General features: G+C 42.1%; 1 protein-coding gene and 1 long non-coding RNA gene across 6 annotated transcripts in view; one reads left to right on the plus strand and one right to left on the minus strand.

Annotated features, from left to right (window-relative positions):
• The window catches only part of LOC132251204 (uncharacterized), a 63939-nt gene that overhangs the window by 37134 nt on the left and 4979 nt on the right, over positions 1–21826 (minus strand). For both annotated transcript variants that reach the window (XR_009463105.1, XR_009463104.1), the window contains exon 2: positions 12776–12897. This is a non-coding gene — a long non-coding RNA (uncharacterized LOC132251204). The remainder of the gene's footprint in view (positions 1–12775; positions 12898–21826) is intronic.
• Positions 10063–21826, plus strand: part of C6H10orf90 (chromosome 6 C10orf90 homolog) — a 252619-nt gene continuing 240855 nt past the window's right edge. For 2 of the 4 annotated variants that reach the window (XM_059730041.1, XM_019482863.2), the window contains exon 1: positions 10063–10261. Coding sequence is in view for 1 of the 4 variants with exons in the window: in XM_019482865.2 (XP_019338410.1) it covers positions 10198–10261 (64 nt within the window). In the remaining 3 variants the exon portion in view is untranslated. The remainder of the gene's footprint in view (positions 10262–21826) is intronic. The other 2 variants (XM_059730043.1, XM_019482865.2) reach the window with 1 other exon arrangement.

A 21826-nucleotide genomic window follows, 5' to 3' on the forward strand; every position in this document is an offset into this window, starting at 1 on the left:
AGCGTGCCGCTACTCCCTTTCTCCTAGGGGCAACCGCAGCACCACGCCCTGTACTCAATCACACTCTTGGGGTCCACCCTTTCTGGGCCCCTCACAACACTGGCCCTCTGGGCCCCCCAACAAACACAAGGGTAACCCACCCAGTGGTGGTGGGAGCTAGGGGTTAAGGCGCCCCAACCCACCTTTCACTGGGGTGATCACTGGCCTGGCATTTCCTGGGGGCTCCCACGCCACTGAGAGCCCCCACCAGGCCACCCACTCCTAGCAGGGTGCAGTTTCAGGTCATGCCCAGGACCAGGAGCCTCCTTACCATCCCCTTGCAGCTCCCCCTTACCTCCAGATCATTCTCAGCAGCCCTTCAGCCAGGCAATATTGCTGCCTGACCCCCAGCAGCTAAACTGCACTGTTTATATAGGCAGCCCTTGCCTCTAAAATGGCTGCCCTAATCAGGCACCTGGAGGCTGCCAGCTCCATGCCCTTAAAGTGGCAGGCACACCCAGTGCACTGCCACATACTGCTTGTGCTTCCAGGATCGCTCCTGGAACACATGAACATTTTTGGTCATGTTACAAAACTAGGAGAATGGAGTGAAATACTGTTGCAAGAAGGGAGATGCGAGGAGGATTTAATATGGAACGGAAGCTGGCAGGGTGTCTTTAAGGTGAAACATGAAGAAAAGAAGTGACTCAGTAGACCACTATATGTATGTATGAACCAACTGAATTATCAATAGATTTTTTTACACTCAGCTCCTGAAAAGGAAAAAAGTCTTTTTTCTTGGTTTAATTTATTTATCTGAGGTCTTTCCTTTTTAGAGACTGATATTACAAAGTTTCAGAAACTCCCTATACTTAAGAAAAAAATCACAATTAAATTGGCTGCCATTCCTACAATTTATTTTATATTCCGTAACCTTTCAGACATGGTGTATAGTAGGAATATTTGAAAAATGGTGCAATGATGTACAAATGAAAATAGGACAGCTGCAACAGATTTTGCAGCTGGCATGGGAAGCAGGCATAGAACCCCAGAGAAAAGATGAGGAACCCCGGACAGTGCTACAGATCATCTGGCAAATATTTCGTTTGTTGCATCAAAGACGATTTTACATCCTTATGTATGCGAGCTGGATACACTGTCATTGTGGATCTCCCGTATGTCAATATGAAAAAAGGAATTCTTATATAGACGTGTGCCAACTGTACATAAGTACGAAAGGTGACTGCACCAGAAAGTTTACCAAAAATTTTTTCCAACTACTCAGTTGGTCTAATAAAAGATATCACATCTAGCCAAAGAACCTTGCCTGCTTAGATTCAATTAACGCTTTTGGAGGGGTCTCTTTTCCGTTAGCAAGAGTATTGATATGATTTCTGCATGATACATATTTTATCTTTTGTTCCTGAATTTTGAAACTAAAAGAAAAAATACTGCTAAAACAAAGTTTCCTTTGCTTCCTACTATACACATTCTTGTAAATACAGGTCCTGGGTAGGAAGGTTCTTGAGAAGGCTGGTACTTTTCTTTCCATGTTGATCGTAATGAAGCAGGGATGATTCCTCAAACAGCAGTTCATCATTTTCCTCTCCATCCCCATGGCATGCTCTCTTGAAAAAACAAACACTCATTCCATCAATTCATATCAAGCCTGACATTTTCAAATCACACTTCACTCTTGCACATTTCAGCATAACACACGCTCCACAATTTCTTTTGACAGCAATTTATTTCTCTCCCTCTTTCAACAGACAGTCAATATCAAATGGTACAGCCCCACAAAACACAAGTCACAGCCATACTGAAGTCACACATTATCATGGCTTGGCAAACTTGTCTTTTCACTCCAGGAAGTACTGGAACAAATTGATAGCATGGTGTGCACTCTAATTTTCAATCTCCAGCAAGTCAGACTTGGGAAGAGTATGTGAAAGCAGTTATACAAAGAGGATAGTTTTATTTTTTGCCAGGTTTGATAGGTTAAGATAATAAGTATTTGGGACCATTTAGAATATAGTAATTGAGCTGAGTTGCCCAAAACTCCAGATTCAGATAATATGATTTTAGATGGCCCCTGTTTCTACAAGTATGGACTTTTTCCATCATTGTCTGACTGAAATTCAGTGAAAAGTTATCTTACAAAGCCATGATCTCAAGCTGCAAATTTAGACCTGATTTAAATCCAAATTCCTCCAAAGTGCTATAGGATTTTAAGTCATTTTCCTTTGTATAATGATAAAATTATCTTTCTTTTCCCATGCTTCATTGCATGTCATATTTTTCTCATTGTAAACTACTGGCTGTGCAAACCACTATTTATAATTCTAAATATGAAGATTTTTTAAAATCAAATTATCTCCCACAACATTCTTGCAAGCAAGCTAAGGAAGTATGGATTGCATGACTTGACTGTAAGGTGGCTAGAAAACTGGCTGGATTGTTAGGCTCAAAGGGTAGTAATGTCTAGTTGGCAGTTGGTATCAAGTAGAGTGCCCAGGGGTTGATCCTGGGGCCAATTTTGTTCAATAACTTAATGAGCGGCCTGGAAGATGGGCTGGACTGCACCCTCAGCAAGTTTGCAGATGACACCAAGCTGGGGGGAGCAGTAGATATGCTGGAGGGTAGGGCTAAGATTCAAAGAGGCCAAGACAAACTGGAGGATTGGACTAAAAGAAATCTCATGAGGTTCAATAAGGACAAGTATGAAGTCCTTCACTTAGGACAGAACAACCCCATGCACTGGTTCATGATGGGGAATGACCAGCTAAGCAGCAGCTGTGCAGAAAAGGACCTGCAGGTTACAGTGGACAATAAGCTGAATATGAGCCAACTGTGTGCCCTTCTTGTGAAGAAGGCTGAACAGCACTTTAGGCTGCATTAGTAGGAGCATTGCCTGCAGATCAAGGGAAGTAATTCTTCCCCTCTATTCAGCACTGGCGAGACCACATCTGGAGTATTGTGTCCAGTTTTGGGTCCTCTTACTACAGAAAGCATGTGGACAATTTGGAGAAAGTCCAGCAGAGGGCAGTGAATATGGTTAGGTAGCTGAGGCACATGACTTCTGAGGAGAGGCTGGGGGAACTGAGCTTATTTAGACTAGAGAAAAGAAGATTGAGGGAAGATTTAATAACAACCTTCAAGTACCTGAAGGGGGGTTCTAAAGAGGATGCAACTAAACTGTTCTCAGTGGTGGCAGATGGCTAATCAAGAAAGAGTGCTCTCAAGTTGCAGCAAGGAAAGTTTAGGTTAAATATTAGGAAGAACTCTCTCATTAGGAGGGTAGTAAAGCACTGGGACAGATTACCCAGAGAGGTTGTGGAATATCCTTTCTTAGAGTTTTTTACGACCTGGCTGGACATGATGTAGTTGGAGATGGTCCTGCTTTGAGCAGGGGGTTGGACTAGATGACCTCCTGAGATCTTTTCCAACCCTAATTATTTATGATTCTCTGATTTTAAAGTCCAGTACCCCTAAATTTATATGAGATGGATCCATAGGGAAGTATGGCAAAAGCTAAGAAAAAGACCTAGAGTAAACAAAGCTGATGTGACTGGAATACTTCAAAGCAACTGAAATTCAGCTTATTCTGTACACTTGAGCTGAACATTTGGAAGTTAGAAGCCCTAGTTCTGCAAGGATTACTAATCTTAGTTTTCTATAATAATTTTCATCCGTATATATCAAAACACTTCACAAAGGAATGTAAGTATAATTATCTTTAGGAACAAAATAAATGCTGGTCTGATTTGAAGTCACTAAAAGTGTTGGCATTGACATTACTGAAACCATGATTTCATTTCAGGTCTTCTGAATCAGTCCAGTACACTAACTATTATGCCATGCTGCTCTGTCTACATGACTGCCTTCCAAAATATATTAGAGAGGTTATGAATCCCTTCCTTTCTGTAGAGTTAAACTTTCCCATGTCCCCCATATATTGTGTTTTTAAGGGTGAAAATCCTGGTTGCAGCTTTTTTTTTTTTTTTTTTTTTTTTTTTAAATCAGTACCTTCACATAAGAGCACTTCCTACTTTTTCTCAACTGGAACAATATTATTTATTACAATGGATTGAAGATTTCCTTGGAGGGATGTGCTTATGGACTGTCAGGGATTAAATGAATGATGCTGATCAGAAGTATACTACACTCTAAAACGAGTTTTTGAAATGTCATTCATCAGTTAGCTAAACATGTCTTCCAAGTTCCTCTTTTTCCTTGAAGGTATTTTTAGAATGCATTACTCTATCATGACCATTCACATTTTAAAAAATAACAAATCATTCTTCAAACTTTAAAACATTCATATGTACTTGAATCAGTGTTTCTCAAACTGGGATATGCATACACTGGGGGTATGCAACGAACTTCTGGAGGGCATATGAAGAAGGAATGGGAAAATAGAAGAATGAAAAGAAGGACCATAAATGGATGAAAAAGAAGGAAAAAAAAATAAAGAATTGCTCTCCTGTCTCTCTCAGGTTGTTGGGGAGGTTACAAAGTAGTTGTAGTGACGTAAAGGGCATGTCTCCACCACCCAAACTGTGCTAGCATGTACCACCCTGAAAACACACCCCATTTCCTTATTTTATGTATGTGCCGAGTGTTGGCGATGTAGTTGCTTTCTGGCACGTGCTTAGGGTGGGCCTAGTGTTGCTTTTTGTTGTGCTTGTTAGAATGGTAATGGGTGCATACTATATATAGGCCAAAATGTCATTTTTTTTGGTATGTGGGAGTGAGTGGATGCGGTATGTTTTTACAGCAGTGTGCCCTAAACAGCCTGACACTATAGATGTGGACCAAGTGCTATTCTTTATTACCCACGACACAGAACTGTAATGGTACAAATCAATATAAAATATATAACGGTTATACAGTTCAAAGAAGCATGAAGACTACTGACCTAAATCAATGTGGTGCTCATTTTTATTTGTATAGTTCCTATATTCAAAGTATACTTGTCATTTCTACATAAAGGAGAAGAAATATGAAAGATGCATAAAGATCTTTGAATAGATATTTGGGCAAAGTTTCCTCCTAGTGTGAGTGGGTGAGATTATAATGAATATGCCTTCTGATCACATAAGGCTACTGCCATCATACAATGTACCATTTAATAGCACGACAGGGGATTCATTTTGCTAAACTGGCAAATTCATTCATTTCATTTTCTAAAAAAAATGTGCCCATACAATCTATAGGTACATTCATAATTCTTACAAAGAAACAGGTGAAGTCGTGATTTCTAGACCCAGGGCCCTCCTCAGCCTTCCTAACTTAAACATAAGGGTAGGTTTTCAGAAGTATGGATCCTTGTGAGTCTCAATGAGAATTGGGTGAGACCATCTCAAGTCTTTCTGACTACCTTGCCAATGCTACTTTGGCCATGGAGTGTGACCTTAATAGTAAATAAATTCAGGGTCTGGAAACTGAGAGGTAAGCAGACACAGAAGTGAAAGGCTAAAGAGAATGTGTGTGTGGTTTGTTTTGGGGTGTTTTTTTTTAAGAGTCACATTTACCCCCCAGGACAAGTTATATTAAAGATTTCTTTTCACTCTACTTACTTTATTCATATTTTATTAATATTTTTATAAGTGTAAAAGTGAGTGAATCATCATTAGGTAGTGGACTAGTAATGGTTGTCTTTATGGAAAAGCAGACTTTTAAGGAACAAGTTGAATCAGGAGAAGGGGAATCATTTGACATTGACCCAAATCTACAGATGTTAGTGGAAGAATTTCTGCCTAAGAGCTTTAGCTAATTTCTCTGATGTACTATTGTGGCGGAGCACCTTTGGGGGTGCTTGCCACTTGAGGGCTTTCACAGGCTCTGAGGGAAGCCTGCTTGGGAGAAGCAACAGGGGAACCTCCATCAAGAGCAATTTTAAGAGGGAAGGTATGTGGTAGGGCACTGTTGGTGCCTGCCACTTTAACAGCAGAGCCAAGCAGCCAGCAGGTGCTTGATTGTGGTGGCCATTTTAGATCTCTGGCCACCTATATAAACAGGGAAATTCACTACCAGCAGGCCAGGTAGTAACATTGCTTGGCTACAAGGTTCCATATCATCCTGGAGGTAAGGGCAGGAGCTGAAGGGGATGGCTAGGAGGCTCCTGGTCCTGGACATGACCTAAAACTGTACCCTGTCAGGAGTGGGTGGCCTGCTCCCAGTGGTGCAGGAGCCCCCAGGAAATGCCAGGCCAGTTACCACCCCAGTGAAAGGCGGGTAGGGGCACTTTAACCCTAGCCCTCACCTTTGGGTGGGTCAGGTAACACCGGAGGTAGTTGGGGGCCAGGCACGACTGTGGCCACCTGAGTCCTGTGGGGTGCAAGACCCTGAGCAGCAAGAGTGGGGCCCAGGCACAGTTGTGGCCACCTGCGCCCTGTGGGGTGCAGGACCCTGAGGAGCAAGAGTGGGGGCCAGGCATGGCTGCAGCCCCTTGAGCCCACCGGGGAGGGAAGCCCTGTAGCCTCAATGAGGGGGCAGTGTGGACCCCCAGTGAAGGGGTTGGCCCCATGTGAGGGGAGTAGGCCAAGGTATGTCTCTGGATGCCTGAGGCTGTAGTTTGGGCCAGAGGCCGAGTAAGGGGACTCAGTCCGAGAGAGAGGGACGAATCTTGGCTCCGGTAAGTTCACCACTGGGAGACTGAGTTGGGCTCGAAAGGGAGACCTATAGCTGAGCACAATGACCTGTTGCTCCAGGGGGGTATTGAGAGTCCCTGTGAGACCCTGGAGCACCAGTCATGGTGTAAGAATGCCCTGGTGAGGGGTGGCTCCAGACAGAGGGCAGAGATGAGGAGCCCCTGTGGTGGGAAGAAAAACCAGATTGCCCCGGAAGGGGCCAGGACAAGCTTAGACCTGGTCAGGTAATTGGCTGGCCACTACCCCGGTGAGTGTCACAGGAGAGACCCAAAAGACAGTATGCTCCCACCCAAGGCACCAGCTAGCTAAAGCCTATGGCTGAGGGGCCCACTCCAAGAGGGAGCAAGGCAGTACAAGTTGTCAACGCATGAAAGAGACCCTGGGAGAGTGGGTGGAGTGTGAGGCCCTATTGAGAGGAGGGCAGTATGAATGTGTATGTCTGAGGCCTGACAATGAGGCTTAAACTTGGTCCAGCTGTAGGCTGGGAGCACTGTGTCATCCGGCTGCCATGTGTGAGGCTTGGGCTTCAGTGTAGGGGAGGAACGGAGCCACAGATAGCACTGCAGATAGCACCGGGACAAGAATGGGCAGCCTCCCGCCTTAATTAATATCCTAATTAACTAACAACAAGATGTGGCAGGTGAGACAGGTGGGTGGCATGCCCAAAGGCAGGTGGGGAAACTAGCACTGTGGCTAGTCGGGGAGCCCCACTTTGCCACAGCTATGTTAAGAGGCTGTTTTAGGAATAAGATGGAAAATAGGTGGGGGTGGGAGGAGAATATCAATTAGTGTGGCTAGTTCAAGCATCCTGCAGTTAAATTCTATCCAATATCCCATTCCACTCACTTTGGGGATCATGACTAGAAACATCTATTTTGACTAGAAGCATTTTTCTCCAAAATGCTACTCTATGGATGGTGAAGAAATATTAAGCACTTCAATAAACTAAGATCATAATTTAGACAGTGACCTAGATCACTGACAAATAAACCATGTCTATTAGGTCTGAGATTCTGAATTTCTTAGGCTAAAATTCACCAGTACAAAGAGTCAGTACAAGAAGAATTGGTTTAAAAAAAAAAAAAAAAAAAACCATATAGAAAATAATTCAAACACCAACATACTGCAATTTGAAAATGTTTATCTAATATCTCCTGGCAGTTTCATCTATCAGCCAGGATCTGTGGTTAACTGTGCATCTCATGATGGGCTATAGTATCCCTCCTAAAGAACATCCTGAGAGATGTGGTCTGAAAGGGTAGCTAAGGCCATAAGGGAACATGAAGACCCAAGCAACTGAAGTATAACTCCCATGGGGCACCATGGCAGATTTTTCAAATTGAAATAATTAGATTCTCAGTATCATAGGAAAGTAGGACTGGAAGGGACACGGCAGGATCATCCTTGATAAAAAACATTGCAGACAAGTGTCTGTCCCACATGCTCTTGAAAATGTCCAAGGACGGTGATTCCACAACTTCTCCAGGGAGTTTGTTCCAGTTCTTGATCACAGAAAGTTCCTCCTAATCCCCATCCAAAATTTCCCTCGCTGAAGCTTGAGGTCATGCTCCTATTCCTGTCACCTTGGGCCCCAGAGAAAGGCCCATCTCCATCCTCTCTAATTACCCTTCAGATATTTGAAAACCTGCAGTATTCTCTTCTCCAGACTAAAAAAACATAGTTCTTTCAGCTTTTACTTGCAAGTCTTGCCTCCTAAGCCCCTAATAATTTTTTGTGCTGGACTGTCCAAACTGTCTACATCCTTCTTGAAGTGTGAGGGCCAAAACTGAACACAGTACCTCAGGTGAGGCCTCACCAGTGCTGAATAGAGTGAAAGAATCACTTCCCTTGATTTCTGAGAGATGTTTCTGTTAAATCAACCCAGCAGGCTATTGTCTTCTGGTTTCCAGGCATTCTTTTTGATAGAAAAAACATTCCCTCCCCACCTTTGATAGTAGAATCATTTAATAGAAATGTAATTTAGTTTAAAATCCCAATTTTCAATTAAACTGTTTTACAGGATTTTAATTTTTTTTCCCAAAGCACAAGTTCCCATTCATCTTTCTTAAGCTCTTTAAGTAAGTTTTCAAAGGGATTTAAGCATCATTTGGGCCTTGTACTGACCTTTTGTTTATGAATGTCCTATGAACTTAAGAATTTCATTTCATAAATCTACTGGATACCAAAAATCATCTATTTAAATGGTGTTATAAAAAAAATAGTACATCTACCCAAAGAATGCAAATGCAGGGCAGTGAGGATCAGAGGCCATGGGAAACAATAGGTGTGAGACAAGGTGTGGGGGGGGGGGGGGTGTGGCAGGGGAGGTGGGAATGTTGCCTTGATGAAAGAATGTCGCTGGTAAAATGTAGAGAGGTTACCTGGGGTTACTGGATGGCAGAAAGGGTATAATGTGCTATAAATCCAATGTCTATATTTAGTCCATGATTTTTTGTATCCAGTAGGTTTATGAAATGAAGTTCATAGGACATTCATAAACAAAAGGCCCAATTGTACAAGGATATTAATGTCACTACAGAGCACAGAAGCCTAACCATGAGTTTGATTCCTTACTGCACAGGTAGACTTTAGAAGATAACAGGAGGTTAGGAAGGGAACCCTTTCAGATAGTAAAGGACTATATTCTACTTAAAAAGGGGTAAATGAAAGTGATTAGAAATTTTCATGAATCAATTTCAGATTAATTCATAACATTGACACTTTTAAACAAGCATGGTAAGGATTTTGGATACATCATGAGAAATACTGTTTTGTCTTACTTGGAAAAGCAGTCTCATTGTACTAAAGAGAGCATTAGCAAAACACTTCCAGGATTTGTCATCTAATTTAAACGTGTCAGTTATTGTACATTGCCGCATTCTTTCCCCCCACCCACAGTGAAGTGAGGGATGGATGGGGTAAAACATTAACACTGTTCTGGCCAATCAATAATATGTTCCTATTGGTTTGAATACTTAACCTGTTAATCCTGATTTTTTTTTTTTTTTTATGCTCTTGCACCTTGTGCAGTCACTTACACCAGTGTAAATGCTTCCAAATCAGAATGATCTACCAGGCCCGCTTTGCCCTTATTTTGCACAAATGGAAACAATCACATCAGTGCATGCCAAAGGAAAGAAAATCGGGCACAGAGTCACTATTTTGTCCTTGAACTGGTTGATCATGAAATATGTGAATAATTTATTTACCGAGGAAAGAATAATATAAAAATGTTAAAGCCTGTTTCCTAGTGTGCTTTTCCTCTGGTAAAACCCATATAAACAAGCAAGCAGATGGAGCTGTGCACCTTATAGAAAGCACACACTCTTAATGTAAAAACAACATCAACCAGCTTTTTAAATTCCCGTTAATTATTAAACAACCCATGAAAATGTTGAACGCATGACCAGCTTCTGTGCCTTTACCTGATAAACGATATTTCTCTCTGGAGTTTATTTAGGTAACCTGAGTTTCTCCTCCTTTGCTAAGGAAAATAATCTGTTTTACAATATGTTTTCCAGGATAGGAGAGACCTTATGTTCCTTTTATTTTAAGATATACTTTTATGAGGCTTCATGGAGAAATGAGATCTTGGAAAATGTTAAGAGAATGGAATAGCTGGATTGTAGGTAAGTTTACTTTAGCACCTAGAAAAGGTCACATTCAGAGATCATTCAAGCATAGGCAGCCTTTACAATCAAAATAAAAGCATGTTTTAGCTGGTAAGTAAAACTACTGATTGCAGTTTTGTAGCTTCAGAAAGATAGAACCAAAGATCATCTGCCTGCAAAAGTTTCAGTTTTAGAAGTTTGATCATTTCTTGGTTTTTTAAAATTGTATTTCTTAAAAAGAAACGGCAATAAATGAAAAATATTTATCATCTCACTGCATGGTAATTTTGATTGTCAATTCTATAAAAATGCTGATGGTAGTATGTGTGTTGTGTACTATCCCTGATGGTGTATAGTTTAATTTGGAAAAGCATGTAATTAAGAATGTGTTAATTTTTCGTTTACACAATAAGCTTTTATAATTCCTTGCAGAGCATGAAGAAAATGTTTCCAAAATGGAAATGATTTACATCACAGATCTTCCTGTGGATTGAATGCCATTCTTACAGGGTTCTTGGCACATAAGCAGTGGTCCTCAATGCCAAAAGTGTTTACAGTTGCTCTCAGAGACCTTTCTGCTAGAGGGACCCCATCAGCTAACTTTTGAGCAGTGGGTTCATAGTAGAGTAGCACTACTACAGTTAAGGAATTCATCTTTTATATAAAAAGTGAGCCTATAGATAATAATGTATATATTGACAAGCTGTTTGGGATCCAGGACAGAAAACAAGTGGGTGTTTCAAAGATACACATGTATAAGGACGAGTACATGAATATATTTCCTTTTATTTTCCCTTATACAAACTTTCACCCCAATCCTATCACAAAGTTTCCTGTTGAAGTCAAAGGGATTCTTTCTAGACAGATTCCTGCCTATATTGATCAAGCAATACCACCAGATTCTTACTACTGTTCAGTATGCCAAGTATCTGATTTGATGCCACGGAGATTTTCAAAGGCACTGAAGGCAATTATGAGATCCAGCTGCAGCCATGTCATGGGAGCAACTGTATAGCTGCAGTGGCAATAATTTTTCTACTCCCTGGCCCCTACCCTCCTCCCCCCAAGTTGGCTTCCAGGGCTGCTGCCTCAGGTGCCCAACCCAAGTTATACTACTAGGTGCTAGAAACAGTACGGCTGTACTGGTATGGTGTGCTGTCTGGACTAATTTACCCTTCTTAAAATGCACTAATACTGGAGCATTTCATGTCCCTGTATAACATGGCAGGTTCATCTATATGTGCCATTAGGGGAGCAGCAATCACTGCGGAGCTTATAGCTCCTTAGTGTGTTACTCCCTGGAAGCTCCTAGGTATGTGGTTTACATGTGTACCCGGAGCACAGCACACTGAATCAGGTTGCAGCAGCCCTGGCTGGCAGAGTGCCTGGGGGCCAGGGGAGATGCTCTGACTGGTCTTGATGTACTGCAGATGGGCTGGCTAGGACACAAGGGTGCTTCAGTGCAGGGCTAGCCAGCAGACACCCTTGACACTGAAACACCCTCATGCCCCAGCCACCCACTCAGCATGTACATGTGTTCTTCTCTGCACCAATAAACTCCACGGCAGGGTATGACTTGTATTTACAAGTCCTAACCTGCTGCAGAGTTTATTGGTTTTATGTGCCCAAATAGGGGCATGCGTAGACACTGAGACGTTTACTGTGCAGTTAATTAGTTAACTGCACAGTAAAGTCTTGTGTAGATACTCCTGGTATGTTCCAAGATATTGCTTACTTACTGCACACCCTTGACTGATGGTCTATGTCACTGCATGTACTTAATGTTCCCAGGCTTCTGAGATGTTGGTTGGAGCCATGTTGGTCTAAGGACATGGGCAGACAAGGCTCTTTGGGTCAATGTAATATCTTTTATTAGACCAACTATATAGTTGGAAAAATTATTCTTTGCAAGCTTTCGGGCACAAATGCCATTTTTCAGGGAGAGTCTGCTGTTGCTTTGTGTTCTCCTGTTTGGAATAGAAGCCAATATACAAAATGCAGGTCTGTGAAAATGCAAATGCATGCAGGGTTGCCAGATACCACATAAAGAACTGCTGCAGTACAAAAAGAAAATCCCCACACATCTCACACCACTAGTTATGACATACCATCCTTACCTGGAATCTATATGGAAAATCCTCAAATAATTGCAACCAATCCTAGAAGAAGACCCAATTCTTAAAGGGATCTTCCCAGAACCACCCATCCTAGCCTTTAAACAAGCACCAAAGCTTGCTAACCACATCACCAGAAACAAGCTTCCTATGGCCCAAACCACACCAAATGGACCCAGACCTTGCCGGGACAAGAAATATAAAATCTGCCATGACATCTCCACCAGTCCCACAATAATTACACCCCACAAGAGATCCATCACCGTTCCTGGATCTTACACCTGCATCTCCAGAAATGTAATATATCTCATTCAGCGCACTAAATGCCTTGATGGAATATACGTAGGAGAAACCCAACACCAGCTGCGCACCAGAATGAACGCACACTGAAAATCCAAAGAGAAAAAGATCCAATTACCTGTGAGTGCCCACTTCTCGCAAAACAATCACTCCCTCTCGGATCTCTCAGTTCTAATCATCAAAGGGAGTTTACAAAACACCTTTCACAGACGAGACTACGAATGTCACTTCATTAATTTCCTGGATAAAAAAAATCATGGATTTAATATAGACATTGGATTTATGATGTGTTGCAAGCTGCCCAACATCTAACACACCAGGTAACCTGCCTTTAGCTGACCACTGGTATTCCTTCACACTTTTCCCTCCCTCCCTCCCCCGATCTCTACTCATTGTCCTCCAAATTTCCACTCATTTGCATCTTCACAGACTTCTTGTTTACTTTAGCTTCTTTTCTACCTTGGAGAATTCAGAACAGCAGCAGTGTCCCAATGCCTGAAGAAGTTTTTTTGTGTCCAAGAGCTTGCAAAGAATCCTTTTCCAACTATTTAGTTGGTCTAATAAAAAAATATCACATCTTCCCAAATAGCCTTAAATGCAAATGCATGGCAGTGAGGATCAGAGGCCATGGGAAACAATAGGTGTGAGACAGGCAGGTGCGTGCGTGTGTGTGTGTGTGTGTGGTGGGGGAGGTGGGAATGTTGACCTGGTGAAAGAATGTAGCTGGTAAAATGTAGAGAGGTTACCTGGGGTTACTGGATGGCAGGAAGGTTATAATGTGCTATAAATCCAATGTCTATATTTAGTCCATGATTTTTTGTATCCAGTACATTTCTGAAATGAAGTTCTAAGGTTCATCTATGAAAAGCATTTTGTAAATTCCCTTTGAGGATTAGAACAGAGACTGGAGAGAGTGCAATTGTCTTGTGAGAAGTGGGCACCAGCAGGTAATTGGGTGTTTTTTCTTTCATAGATTTTCAGCGTGCATTCATTCTGGTACGCTGTTGCTTGGTTTCTCCTACATATTTTCCACCACATACCCTGATGGAAAATATGTAGGAGAAACCAAAGAACAACAACACCTGACAAACTCTTATTTTGTACATTTCCTTATATTAATAGATATACTTCCTCTCCCATTTCCTTCCTACTTCATCCTTTATGACCACTTGATCTAGGTCTTAAATATTTAACAACTCCAATTATCCTCAAACTATATTCTTTTTGGCATGATAAAAGAATATGGAAGGAATGGTCTTGTTAATAATAGCTATGCACTATTTGAAAACACTGTAAGCTTCACTAAGCAACCCTCGCTATTCTAGTACAACAGTTTTTGACAGCATTCTGGACATAAGAATCTGCTAGGTCATTAAAAATTCAAAGATATTAGACAGTATCTCTGGTGGGCTGCAGATATTAAGCAGCTTAAGCAACACAGTAAAATCATGTGAAGGTGTGTAAATGACTTAAGAAAAATTCACTGGGATATAGGCTTTTAAGGGCATGCATTACACTGCCTTGGGTGCTCTTAAGATTTATGTAAAAATGAACCTCACCCACTCCTCCCGACTCCTCCGCTTGCTCCAAAACCAGAACAGAGGCAAGGAAGATACTCCAGGGACACTGCTTTTGAGATCTCTGCCTCTAGTGCACCTGACAATAGCAGCAGGGGCAATCCTTACCACCTCTATTCCAAGCAGGAGTGTATGGGAAGATTTCATTTATCAGTGGCAGTGTAGATACGAAAATTTTAACTTAAGCCTGTAGAATATAGGAGTTCCGTCTATTGGAGGCCAGTGTCAGAAGTTCAAAATTGTTCCTATGGTAGCACCATGTCGTGTTTATTCTTATTATTGTATATCAGATGATTATTAGTACCTATGTAACACAGTTCAAAAACATTCTTGGACCCAATACTAATCAACAGCAGAATTGGTCATGATGGGTGCCTGTATACGTGCTGGGATGCTGCTCCAACATGCTGTAATTACGGTATATCAGAGCAGACTCAGTTAATCAAGTCTGCTGGAGTATGGTAATTACCATGCACCAGCCAGCCTCTGTGTCTTGTGTATCTGCATCCCGAATGGCAGCAGGGGCACTTGAACTAAAGATCAATGAATGAGCTTTAATTCAAGCACCCCCAGCACCATTTTGAAGCACAGGGAAACCGATACACAACATACTGTGGTGCTTTAATTAGTGGTTCTTGGAGCTGCTCAAAATTAAAGTGCCCCCCACCCCTGAAGCACATGTAAAAGTACCCAATCAGTTCTTTTCAGTAAAGGATTTTAGAAGTTATTGCACTGGCCTTCCTTGAGAGAGCACATTAGCTTTTAAAAATAGCACCTGTTTATACAGTGAGAAGACCCATTTTCTGACTTAAATTTAACTGTCCAAAGTAATGGTTTAATTGTGCTTTGAGACAGCCTCATTCTCCTTTAGTAGGATGTTAAAACTGAACCTCTAATGGGAACATACTCCATCAGTTTCCTGTGGCTCCTGCCTTGTCATTGATAATACAATATGACCACTTTTAATGCTTTTTAAATGCTGATCTGCCTTTAACTACTCATTGATCCCAATGCCTAATTCTACTGGCTTCAGTGAAATACATCCTGATGTACACTCATAATCTATAGAACATATTTTATGATCTGTTTTCCCCAAAAATCTATGTTAGTCCTTATGTTTAATCTGATTAATTAGTTTATTCTATTACTTCATTTTTGTATAAATAGAAATGGAGCCCAACATCTTTCACCAAATCTGTCTTTATATAGTTATTACATAGTACTTGAAAGTGTTCAGAAAGCATTCTCAGTGTTATAGTTTTGTATGCAGGTGACCTGGTACATAGCTGAACATACATAGCAGAAGTTTCCTATACCTAAAGAAGCGTGATTGCCCCCAAAAGCTTGCTAAGAACATTTCTTCATCTACTCAGTTGGTCTAATAAAAGATATCACATCTACCCAAGAACCTTGCCTGCCTATAAATGTCTTAAACTTTTCCAGGTATAGAATCTAATTATTGGATTTTTGGCCTGAATTTGTTCCCCTCCCACTGCTACAGCAAGGAACTTAAATCTGGGGGGCACCCTTACGCTCTGTTCCCCAAATTTTCCCTCTGAAGTTCCTTCCCTATCCCCCTTACTATCAGACCCTGTTCTCCTTCGGCACATGGAAGTGGGAGGCAAATTTGGAAACAATTACTTTGAAATAAATATGCTTGTAGTAATTTGCATATAGGCAAATTACTATGGGTACCCATAGATCATGGCAACTCATGAGCATCCTCTGTCCTAGTTTCTCACCCTGGGACTTCAGATACTCCCAAATCCATTGGCAGGCATCCTACATGTAGGCCCAAGCCCAGAGATCTTGGTATTCAGATATACCCAGAACAGGTTTGAGCCAAAAGACCACTGTGACAGGGGGCTCCCCTGGGCACTTGAAAAGATCGATGCTTCCCCACCCCACCCCCGCATTCTAGGGCAGCCTGCCATCCATTTTTACATCAAAGGCATGGCAGGTAAGTGAATTAATTTAAAAATGCAGGAGGCTGCCCATTTGCAGCCCTGGTATACTGGAGCAATCATGACTCTGAACCACCCCTATGATGTGTCCCATGCCTTGCAGATGGCATCCAATTTGCCATAATACTCCCCTGGCTCCTTTCTGGGTTGTACTCCGTCTCTGGCCCAACTTTGGCCTCAGGCACCACTTTGTGCACCTTGGCCACCCTGACCCCCACATGGGCCTACACTTCTCTAGCTTAGGTCCTACTCATTATATGCAACAGGGTGAGAGATGGGGCCACAGAGGGATTCTGTTCGGACTGTTTGGGGCCCTGTTTGGTGATGTTTGTCAGACGTAAGGCCGACAAAGTAACAGGAATCATTGGAAATAGTGTGGGGTAGGAGGGGAGAAAGGGAGGCACAACTCAGCTGTGGGAATGAAGAGGAAGTAAAAATGTATTCAGTGTAGTGGCTCACCATGACTTGGCAAAGAGTCAACACTGATGGGGATTGTGCTTAATAGGCACTACCATATATTTTATTCAGATGGGCTGCAAAAATCTATTCTTGTGGTAGGTTCCCATCAGTATATTTTCACAATATGGGCCATGTGCTTTATACTTATGCTCGGCGCTGGCTACATTTAGTCAACTTTATAATTGCTTCCTATTCTTGAACACACACTGCTTTTGGCAGCAACTTAATGACAAGCAATTTATTTAATTTGGTTTCCTTGTATATGAATGCAAGATTAGGGGCTTTCCTCTGCCATGCTGATTGGAGTGGAGCAGGAGGAGGATCTTGTTTTAAATTCAAGTAAATATGGTAACAGGCTTGAACCGTGAACACTTGCAGAATAGCTTGTCCAGAAGGCAAGTTTATTTCTGAACTTCCTTCTATCCTCTTTCAAAATAGTTTTAATCCTATCTATTATTTTGTGAATGTCTGCATTATCTACATCAAGTTCCAATTCTTTTTTGGATTCTACTAACTCTTGGTCTCAGTGGTATTCTGTACCAATATATTCCACTAACTAATTATGACAGACAGACAGACAAGCTGACCACTTGTGTGTGCGTGCACATAAGGAATGTGATTTTAATCCTTATTTCAATTAATTTTCAACACTTCAGAGTTTTGGCCAACCCAGACATAAAAGGAAGTACATACAAACATGTCAGGGCTCAAAACTACTTCATCCATCCATTTTAAAAAATAGCCAAGCACAGAAGATGGCATCAGTCTGATTCAGAACTCACTGACACCAATAGGAACCTATCACTTCACTCTCATGGCCTTTGAATCAGGTCTTTGCAGAGTAAATAGAAAGCCATACTAATTACTTTGTAACTTATTAGGACCCCAACTCATCTTTGAGTCTTAAGAATAAAAAGTAACTAAGCAATGGATGAAATATATGGTTTATTTTAAAATTAGATGTTGAAAAACATTACAAAAATGATTTATAAGTGTATGACTCCAGAGGTAGTTGGAGATTGGCTTTACCTAATGTTGGGGGTGGGGACTTTAGACCTGATTTTTTGCTCGGCATGTTTATCAAAGATAGCCTCCATGGGTTTTTAGCAGAATCCCTTACTGGTTCTTAAATTAATTATGCTTCAGGAACTATGTTGCTTACTGTGTGGCATGGTTTAAACTTAAAAATGTTGCCAGCATAGCTGTGTTGGGTAGGAGTGTGGGGAAAAAAAGAGCACAAGCCCTGTGCCATATTAAAATCCGAGTATTGCAAATGATAGCCGTCAGACTGCTGCCCTTGGTGGGGACCTCCTGACCACAGTAAGGTTCAGCAATCAGCAGATGTCCTAGCTACAAAAGGATTGAGGTTCATGTTAGTGCAAACTTCGAGAGCATTGCCATGTCTATACCTTTTCCTTAAAGACGCCAAGATTGCCACCACGAAACAAACCCTGCTCATTCATTCTCACCATCTGCTCCCAAACCTGGCAATTAAGAAGTAGTAACAGCTTGGAGGGATCCTGGATCCTCAGAGAAGGCTTAGAACAGCTTTGGGGTGCATGTGCAGGACTTGTCCAAGCTGTCTGTGCCACTGCTTTTGCTGGTCTTGGATGTGCAAAGAATGGGGGTAAGTAGGAGGGGTTTGTATTTTGGCAGCAGTATAAACACACTTTCACTTTTTTGTCCATAGACTGTTATGTACAATACACTCCAGAATGAAATATCCTGATAATGTAGCACAGTAGTGCTTAGTCTTTTTTACAAGTGGGCCAAATCTTAAAATCAGAAATAGGCTAAGGACTGCATAGAAAAGTATTACAATTCTATAATTCTATGCTGTGCTAGAGCTCTATGAGTGTATATGCATGGGGTCACCAAAGGCAGGTTTTCACTACCTTTCTCCTCCCAGCTGTCAAAGCTTTCATAGGGCTCTGAAGCTAAGCATTGCGGCTTCTTACCCCACCTCCCCACCTTTGTGCTGTGCAACAAGCAGCAGCCCAGCTCCCGAGTTGCAGAAATGCACAAAAGCTGTGGCTCCAGCCAGACCTATGCTGATGTGCCAATTTGCTCAGTGCTTGCACACAGCTCCGGAGCCCGGGAGCTGAGCGCTGCTGATATAGCATGATACCATCTGTACCAGAGTTCAGCAGAAAGAGAAACTCTTCACTGCTCATCAGGTGGGAAATACAGAAATTGGGATCCTAAATAACATCTTCTGAAGGGATGAAGCATACTGTATTGTTTACACTGAAGGACATTGCTTCCTTGGGTTTCCAAGAAATGGGTGTTTGTTAACCTTCCATGGCACCTAGTGCCTTATGTAATAAGTATTGATTTATGCTATGTGCTCTTTAATCATTCAGTTTCCTATATTGTTATTGTCCAGTTTCTGGTCTCTATCACCTACCATAGCTACATTTTATTTTTTAAAATATGGGGTCCATGGTGCTCTTTGTGTTGTTTTTTTAATTTGATTAATGGGTTCAAACACCAAATTTATATTATCTTGTCCAAGTGCTGCTTTTGTTCTATCAATCAAGTCACTTAAAATTCAAAACAATATAACCTAACATACAGTAGCCTATCCCTCTCCATATTATTAACTTCTGTCATTTGTCATTCCTGCTCCTCTTTACACATTATTTCCTTCAAAAGATTATACAGATAGAAAATATTTTAAGAACCATTTAAACAAGATGTCAGCTGCATGATCTTGTATATTTACATTCATAAGAGCAGTCATGGGCCAATTCTCCCCTCATTTATGGCTGTACAGCATCATATATGTCAAAACAGTTGCTTTGTAACTCATATTTAGGCCCACCATATATGTAATGGAAGGGATATAGCAGAAAATTAAGTAACGTTAATGTAGAATAGAAAAGCTTTTTATGGAAGATTTTGGTGGAAACATTTGTATCAGACCTTCCCCTGCAAGTTGGACACAGAAAGGTACAAATTGCGTCAGATTGCAATGGTTAATCATTATATAAGCAATGCTTCATGATTGCAAAAATATTAGAGATGGCCAGAAAAGATGTAATCTTCTATGGCCTTATATTTTAGGTTCTGTATTCTTTTTGTCACAATATGCCATGTAAAATGTTACTGCATATTGCAAAACCCGATACCATAAATAAAAAGTTTAAATGCCGGTGCTTTGTTTTATTGTTAAATTACAATGAAATTAAGATGCATTTAATCATCCCATCCCACTTTATACCAAATAAAGTCATCATGATTAATGTTACTACAAGAAATACCAAATTAATTTAAAATTAAATTGCTTTAGCAAGATCCAGTAAGTTAAATGTCTTCAACCAGACCTAATAGCCCTTTTTAAATCAATATGCCAACTAAAAGGTCACCCAATTTAGCCAACCAGTCCCTTTTTATTTATTATAGGTTACAGATATAAGTTACTAAAACCATTTTCAGGCTCCAGGGGTGGCTGACACCCCCTGTTGGCCATACAACCCTTGTCCTGCTCCAGCTCTAGGGTGCCCACCCCTTCTTACTCAGCTGCCATGCCTTGATGTAATTGTTTGATTGGAAGGGAGGCTGTCTGATGGGTCCTAGAGTCAGCCCTGCTTCCTCTAGATGCCAGCTAGTTCTTCTTGGATTTTGCTGGTCTCCACCCTACCTTTGCTAGGATGGCCCATCAGTATCCTTCCCCAGGGCACCCATTGGCCTTAATGACTAATCCCAGTCTTTGACCTCCCCTACAGCTGTGCCCATGCCTTACAGGTGTTACCAGTTAAAGACTTCATTGGGCACTTGGCCCCATTCCAATATCAAGCTACTTCTGGCCTTTATATTGTTGTTGGGGCCTCAGCCTTTCCAGCCTCCAAATCTTCTCTCACTGGCTCCCTTAGCCTAGGTCCACTGTGCTGGGTCTGACTTCTGGGTCCCAGAACAAGTCTCACCCTCTCAGGTCTCACCCCTCTAGGCCTGTCTCTGCCCTGCCTTGGGCAATAAGCCCACTCTGGCTCTGTCTGGGTTCCTGACCCCTGTACCCTTCATTATGGATCCCTGGCCTCTGTCTCTGTCCCTCTTGTGCACAGGACCCCCTGGCCCTAACTCTGCTCTCCCTGGGTACTGGGTACCCTGGCCCTTGTCCAGCTTCTGTCCAAGACAGGCTTCAGCCTTTCTTTCTCCCTCTCTCTAGGCTTCAACTTCCCTCTTGGGTATAAACTCTAAATCAAGGCCCCTAGCAGGGTCTTAAATACTGGCCTGCCCCACTTAAATACAAGGAGCCCCTCAGGCACTCTACTATGGCCCCCACACACTCCCTTTTCAGCCTCACCCAAACCAACCACTATATAAAACTATAATCAAGGCATAACCCTTCTGGCCAACACAAACTAAACCCACTCTGGGTCCAAACATAAACAATGGTGTCCTGCTTGCATAACACAACTTCCCCTTACCCCAAGTAATACTCCCCTGTAGGGCAGCAGCACTCTGCTCACCTCCCTTGAGCTGGTACCAGCTAGATGTGCTCCTGCATTCCCCCTGCTCTGGAGCTCTTGCTTCTGCAGCACCCAGGACCAGCCTGCATGTGTGGACTCAGGCCCTGAGCTTATATACTGAGCCAAACCTGGTGCAAGAAAATCAAGAGACAAGTAAAAATGGCTTTAGGTTACTTTGCCTTCCCATAATCTTGATTCTGGGACTGGTTGTGGCCACTTTGGATTCTTCCATAGCTTATGACGTTACACATTATACTTAGGCCACACTAAATCAGTGGAATGTTAAGCTGTGCTAAAGTTAGAATATACTGAGAGCAGCAGCTTGTTAAGGGTTAATACTGTGTCTTGTCTGCACAGCTTTGACTTGCCACTAGAGCAGGGGTGCCAAAATATGGCCTGGGGGCCAGATGCGGCCTGCCAGGCCATTCTATCCGGCCCACGGGGCCCCTAAAATATTTAGAAAATTAATATTTATCTGCCCCTAGCTGCCTATCATGTGGCCCACAATGGCTTGCCAAAACTCAGTAGGTGGTCCTCTGCCCAAAATAATTGCCCACACCTGCACTAGAGGCAAGCAGGGGCATGGCTAGGAGCCAGAACACCTGGGCTGTATCCCTGCTGGGGAGGGGGGCGGGGGTATGCCTGGGAGCAGTGCATGCTGGAATGCTGAAGGACTACAGATTACTCATTTTATCTC

This window comes from Alligator mississippiensis, chromosome 6, assembly GCF_030867095.1.
Source record: "Alligator mississippiensis isolate rAllMis1 chromosome 6, rAllMis1, whole genome shotgun sequence".
In the NCBI taxonomy this organism is placed as follows: domain Eukaryota; kingdom Metazoa; phylum Chordata; order Crocodylia; family Alligatoridae; genus Alligator; species Alligator mississippiensis.